Source organism: Limulus polyphemus, unplaced genomic scaffold (genome assembly GCF_000517525.1).
Source record: "Limulus polyphemus unplaced genomic scaffold, Limulus_polyphemus-2.1.2 Scaffold2342, whole genome shotgun sequence".
NCBI lineage: Eukaryota > Metazoa > Arthropoda > Merostomata > Xiphosura > Limulidae > Limulus > Limulus polyphemus.
The window spans coordinates 70,449-77,970 of NW_013667952.1; the positions used below are offsets into that span (position 1 = coordinate 70,449).

The 7,522-nt window shown below is 28.7% G+C and overlaps 1 protein-coding gene across 1 annotated transcript in view; it reads left to right on the top strand.

Annotated features, from left to right (window-relative positions):
* LOC106466680 (serine/threonine-protein kinase ATR-like) overlaps positions 1-7,522 on the top strand; it is a gene marked incomplete at its 3' end in the record, with an annotated part of 134,038 nt that overhangs the window by 26,937 nt on the left and 99,579 nt on the right. Inside the window, exon 5 of the mRNA XM_022394744.1 lies at positions 4,407-4,577. Coding sequence (XP_022250452.1) covers positions 4,407-4,577 — 171 coding nt within the window. The remainder of the gene's footprint in view (positions 1-4,406; positions 4,578-7,522) is intronic.

The window sequence follows — 7,522 nt, forward strand, 5'->3', positions numbered from 1 at the left end:
AAGAAAGGACTTGTATTGCTGAAGTTCCTCGGAAAGAATTTATACCGTAAATTCACAAAAGAGCAGATACGTAACAATTATTTAAATGCTGATATAAAAAATCATACAGACAAGAAAAAATTATTTGATCCTCCAAGGCTGTCCTTGCACACCCAACCTTGAGTAAAGTAAAAAATTCCTTTTTTATTTTTGAGGAACTCATTGAATTCCCTTTTAAATTCCTTTAAACTGCTGACACTCACTGCTGTTGATAACAAATCTCTCCATAAGTTAATAACCTTGTTAGAATAATATAATTGTTTTAAATGGATCCTAGCCTGTGCTATTCAAATCTGAAAATTTTGTCTTTTATTCTCTTCAGAATACAGCACAAAAGAATCACGGACTTTTATTCTATCAACTTTAAGGATAGTGTTGTAAACGTCAGTAAGATCACCTTACCCATTTCACAAGATAAAATAATTAAAAAGAACTTAACCTATCTCTATAAGATAACCCTTCAATCCACAGAGTCATCTTAGTACACATCCTCTGAAGCCTTTCCAGTAAGTCTATCCTTTCTTGGAAAAGGATACCAAAATTGTACATAGTACTGCAGGTAATTTATATGTATATATATATATAGAATTACTTATTCATCACTGTGCCAAGTAATTTTCTTCAGCACACTATTAAGCAGGTTCTTTTCATCTATATTAAACCTGTGATTAAGTCTTGACCTTGATAACCCAGCTACATTACCTTGTATGTATTATAATTAAATGTCATTTGCTAAATATTTATTCAATTTGCCAATTGATATAACTTTTCTGTAGGACCTCAACATCATCAGTACAGCTAGATACCAAAAATTTTACTATCATTATGTAATTTTACTAAATTACCAATCACACCCCTATTAATACCATTAATTTAAATAAGAAAAACCCCAAGCACTGACCTTTGAGGCACTCCATTACTAACAAGGGTCCAGGTTGACTGGACTCTATTAACCCTTTTGCACCAGGTATCCTTTACTACTCATGACAAAAAATTTTAGTGTTTTACATTCAAAATTTTATTAAACTACATTTTGTTTATATTTTACTAATTAATATAGAAAAAACACTTAGCTAATAATCCATATTTTAATAGTATATAAGTATTAAGTTTTAATTCTATAAGGAAATATTAAAACAAATCCTGAACTTCTCCTAGTGTCACACAGTAACACATTTTCTCTAGGCATCTTTTGTTCTATGTTTTATTCACTACCCCCTTCAAATTGTATGAAATTAAATATAAATTGCTCCCTATACTATCATTATTGCTCAGACAAACCATAATTTGTAGCCTTCAATTTTGTTTGGTTACAGAGCTATTAATAGAAAATCACACCCCTCTTGCCACACCTACCTGACACATCCTCTCTTTCAGGCTTTGTTAATAGTTCTCTACTTTTAATAATATATTACCTATAACCAGTAGAAAGTCAAGGTTTTCATTTATCAAATGATGTATTGTATAATGTTGTGTTCTGAACAGATAAGCTTCAATTTCACTCTTAGTTCAAACTTCATTCCCATGAGAAAGTTAACGAATAACTTGGATGAATTTATAACAGCTCTTGTTGTATAGTTAGACAGCCAGAAAAATTTTGAGAGTTAGGAGAAATTGCCTATTTTTTGCATGTTATTAATCTGTGTTTGGTGCATTACTTAATTAAATAAAAATTATTTAATGCACTACTACCATTATTATAAAATATGTAGGCTTAAGTATAATCGACATCAACAGCAAGAAAAAAGACTGGGTAAGTAATTTATTTCTTTTTTTTCAGGTTTATTCTTTATCTATTATTATAAAAGTAACTAAAATGTAAAAATAGGAATCTATTTAGGTTAGTTAAGATTAGATTAGGTAAAATAAGTAATAATAATAATATTGTTAAGCCTCCGTTCGTTAATTAATTTTCCGTAAATTCGTTCCGATGAAACTTTAGCAACACAAGTCCTTTCTTAAATAAAACTGGTTTATTCTTTCCGAATACAACTTTACGATACACTTAATTACAACAGTCGCTCTGTAACAAACGCTATAATTCTCAACGAACGTCTCACGTGCTTAATAATATTCTCTCTGACTGCAGTTCAATTACTCATTACCTGCACATTGTCCCATCACGTTGTACCATCTTATATATATCAGACTACCCCCAATCTAGTAATCTCCCGACAATTCACGAAGGTTCGAGAAAGAAGTGGCGTGATACTAGTCACGTGACCTCGCTGATGCAACAATATAATTAAAAAGTTTTCACGAGGCACACACCCAAGCAACATGTGGGTAATGCCCCAAGTGATTTACAACTTATTATGGCATGGATAGTAGTTACACACAGTTCGTAGGGCAATCAAACAATACAATTTAATTATATATAGATGTATATTATTACAAGCTTAAAGCTACTGAGGATAAACTAATGTAGTTTCATGTTATAATTCATTCTAGAAAGAAATTGACCAATCCCATTTTGAGTTAGGGTAGAGAAAATAACAGATAAAATATAAAGAGTTACTGGAAAAAACGTTTAAAATGTATTTAGGAGGTTTTTAGGGATTATTCAAAGGAAATTTGAGATTTTTGAGATGAGGAAAAGTATTTTTAATCTTAACATGAAAATTACTTTTCACAAGGACTATTCAAAACAAATATTCAATATATTCATGGACAAATCTTTATTTTATTTCATAAAAAGTACTTCACTAAAAAAATATAGTTTTTTGTATGAAAGATTTATAGTGTTAACTGAAAGACTGCCAAATTTTGTGAAGATATACACATTATATTGAAAGTTAGAAGTATTAAATCTATGAAGACTTTAAAAACGAGTATGTTGTTCAACTACTCTAAAATCAAATTACTTAGTCTTTCTCTAACCTGTACAATGTTTTTATCAGCAAATCTATTGTGTGGTACCTTATCAATAGTTTTTTGTAGTTTTATAGTTGCACCAAGTCCACACCTTTTCCATTGTCTTTATAACAAGCCCCCCCCCCCAAAAAAAAAGGAAAAAGATAATATGACAAAATTTCCCTTGAAAATTTATGTTGGCTTTTGCTTATGATGTCATAATTTATTAAATAAGTGATTTTCTCTTGAATTTATCCTACTACAAGAGTAAGTCTCACTAGCCTATACTTTCTGTGGTAACTCTTATCAGTCCATTACAGTCTGCTGATCTACCAAAAATTAAGGAGCAAGGCTTTCATATCTTATATTTGACCTTTTTTTAAACTCTGGGGAATCTTATCTGATTCTAATGCATTATCTGTTTTTAATCTCTCAAGCTTTTTACTTATCACCATGGAAACAATATCATCATGATTTAAATCAATTTAAGTATTTCCCATATAATTATCATGATCTGGAATATTGTTAATTTAATCTATTGTAAAAACAGAGGAGAGAAAATATTGAAAAGCATAGTCATCTCATAGAATTATAAAAATATTTGTCATCAATGTATTTTAAGGGTCCAATCCTTATTTTAACATTTTATTTACCTTTAACATACATAAAAATGTTTTTGCTGTAAGTTTTAACATTATGAGCCAGCTGTTTCTAATAAACCCTTTTGTGTATAGTAATATCTTTTAAAACAACTTGCTTTCCTAGATTTCTTTAAATCTTCCAATCTGTCTGTCAATATAAGTTTTTGAAGATTGTGATATTACCCCTAATTGTTGTTAGTAAGCCAGTAAGGTTCCATTTCCCTGTTGTCCTTTTCCTCTTTGTATTAACATGTATATCTTTAATTTAAAGCAATTTATTTAAAATAAAGTTCCAAATCATGTTAGATAGGAACTCATTATCTCACATTGTGTATCACAGTTCTTGTTTCATGCCCTCAAAATCTTGGCATTCTGAAAACTAGGAGTTCTAATTTAATTATTCTTATCTTGGCATGTAGTAAAACATAAAAATTATGTTGTGATCACTCTTTCCAGGTTTTCTCCAATTCTTGTAACTATACACACAATAGCGGTTGGTAACAAATCTACAATGTCATCCACACCTGTTGGCTGTCTGATCATTTGATATAGAAAAACCATCCTGAACCACTGCACCTCTTGACTTCTATTTTCGTCTTAAATCCAAACAGTTCATCCTTTATATAAAGAGCCACCTGACCCCTCTTTTTAAAAAGTATCACTGTTAATTTGATTTATAACCTATAATTTCAAAATAATTCCTATTATCAATGGTCTCTAAATCTTACCAATTTTAAGTCTTCAATCTGAACTAGAACACTGAACTCAAATATTTTGTTTTTAGTATTTCTAACTTTAGAATAATAGCAACTAAACTGAAAAAGCTTTAAGATTTGAACTATGCATTTAGTAATTACTATTTTTTTCTTTCAGGCTTCACGCAATGGTTACTTTCTCAATTGATACGCTTGTTAACTTTCCCAGAACTGAGAGAACTTCATAATAGCTGTGTCCAACTGTTAGCTTCAATCTTAGGAACAGTAAGACTTGGTGATCTTGTTTCCTTTAGTCATTTGTGTCAATCATTTATTCAGTTAATTGTAGGTAAGTACTGCCTTGATGAATTCAAGTTAATTTGGTACAACTTTATATATATTTTGATTTAATTTAAAGAACTTCAACTGTTACCAGTTTTATCATAGTTATACATCTTTATAAAAGTATAGAACTGATGGCAGGATAGTAATATATTTTAATAGTAAACAGTGTATAATACATACTGAGAAACAAACAATATGAGTTTTCACAGGATTAATATCTGGATGGTAATGTATTTTAAAGTAATAGTGAAAAACAACTTGAAAAATTTGAGTTTTCACTCTAACAAAAGTACAGAACTAATGACAGGATAGTAATGCAGATTAATAGTAAAAAGTATAATAAATACTTAGAAACAACTTAATTTGAGATTATTTGGGCAATATTATATCAGACATTTGTGATAAAAAAGAAATGGTTCTTGTCTTATTCAAATATTGGATGTTGACAGGATACCAAAAAATAACTTAGGATCAAGTTTCAGTATTTGTGCCAGAACATACAATAGCATTTCATATCACAGTGAATGAAAAGTAACTTATAAAACTGTATGCACATTTTACTTTCCCCTGAGGGGCCCTAAAAGTTATATGCCAGGTTTGCTGGCAGTAGGTTCAGCAGTTGCTAGTTATAAAGACACACATTTTTTTGACAAATAATGGCTTAGATTTTTAAAAACATTTAGTTGATAGTTTTATATTCATTAAATTTCTAAAGATATATAAACATGCAATTTTAATCATTTGATGAATGTACAGAGTATCTTTCAATCCATATTATTTTTGATATTGGACAACTGAAGAATGAATATTAATTGTATAAACATCAGTTAAGTGTTGCCATAATAAGTTTTAGTGATTTGGCTGTTTCCAGACTTTAGAGATTTGTTTTCATCAAGTATTTCTTGTGGTAGCTGCAGTTTATATAACATAGACTTGTTACAGAATAGATTTTCCATTACTTAGAAGTCAGAGTTTTTGTAGGAAGGATATTTTAGTATTGTTGATGTCAAACTAAGTAAACTAACAAGTGATGTGGCTGCATAATTAACAAATAAATTTTCTTTTTTCTGAAAACAGGCAATCTGTTGACAATGCTGTAATTTGTTTTTAAATATGACTATAAATAATTATAACTATTTAACTTTAATTAAAAAATTTGAAATGTTTAGTTTTTATCAGTTTTTATTTTCTTATCAATCACATTACTAGAAATAAAGACATACATTTTGAAATTACATGATTTTAACCAGAATGAGCTAATCATTTACAAAATATATTAATGTTGCCGTCACTTTGTGTTGCTTATTTAAGTTACTTTAGGACTATATTGTCAAAACTTACTAATTTAAGACATTATATTATTATAGTGGAAGTCTCTTCATTCATGTAAAAAAACTAAAAATTTGGTTACAGAGTTACACAGTGAACCTTTAAAACGTTAGCTGGTATCATATCATAATTGTTATAATGAAACATTACTGGAGCTAGTGTGGAGAAGTTAAAACAGTGTTGTTACTTCTTAACATAATAATACAATGTTATCTAAATAGACTTTCTACTTTTATTTTTATTCAATCCTTAATGGTTTTCAAACTTTGTAAGATAAAGTTATATTTTACAAATAAATTGATATTATTCTAGTTTTTATGTTTGACTTTAAAACTTAAGCTATGTGAAGAATATCCAAAATTGTAGGCTTTTACTTTGGCTGAGTACTTGTTTACTAACAAATATATTTTTGTTATAATTATTAATTTCCCTTGTTGATCACAAAGTGTTTGAGTAACTGTGTAGTTGTAGATACAACATTTGAGGTCCCAAAATTATCAAAAACTCCCTTATAAACACGTGAAACAATATTTAATTGTCTGGAATAACAAGTCTAGAAAAGTGTACATATTATTGTTGTTTCTAAATGTTAAACAGTATTGTTAAATTGTGTATATGATACATTTTCATGTACAAAGTTTTAACTTAAAAAAATAATTCTATATTATTGTGCCTAGAGTATGAAGACAGGGATTCCTCTGGCTTTTCATATTTTTTCATCACTTGATAAAATGTTTTGAGACAAATTTTAAAGACAATTTTATATGTTAATTCAAACTATATTTCACAATTTTAACTCAAAAGTATTTTTGATTTGTTATTTTCTGACACTTATTTAGTATAATTCATGAAAAAGTTTATATTTTCATTTCTGCATAGTCGCAAAGAGTTTTGTTTCTGAACAAAATAACCCACTTTTTCGTTTTTTAGAATTTTCTGCCCATTCCAAATAATAACTTTATTTTTTATAACCTATCATCATTTGATTTTCAAGCGTTTCCTTAAGTTATTGTACAGGCCTTGGTTGAAACCTTGTAATGGTGTCACATTACTTTAAAAACTGTGATAAAGAAATTTTGATTATGATTTGGTAGAGCAAGAATTAGACAGTCATGTAACAGTAAAGTAAGTATATAGGTTTAAGAGTTTTTTTACAGTTCCTTTTTGTTTGTGAATTGTGAAGTTACTTTAGTTTTGAATTATTACTGAAAGCTACATAAATTTTCTTCACTGAAAAGACACCAGGTAACTTGAAGTGAGCTTATACAGTTCAGAGATGGGTTGAATGGGGGTAGCAAAGAAAACTTTAATACAAGCTTAACACTGTAACAAATGTATAATATTTGGAGAAGGTTTTGCTCTCATCAATTATAAGTGGTTTACCTAGGCACTGGAATGTGTGTGTGTATATATATATGTATATATATATAGTATGAAACAAAACAGTCACATGACTTTAGATTGTTTAAGACTTAATAAAAATATCTTGTTGATGTTTGGTTCTTTGTTTAAAACTATCTGTGGATTTATTGAGCTGTAATCATGAATCTTTTATTATGTTCACCAAATATTAAAGATAAAATAATCATCTAATATGATAAGTTTAGTTAAATTTGCTGT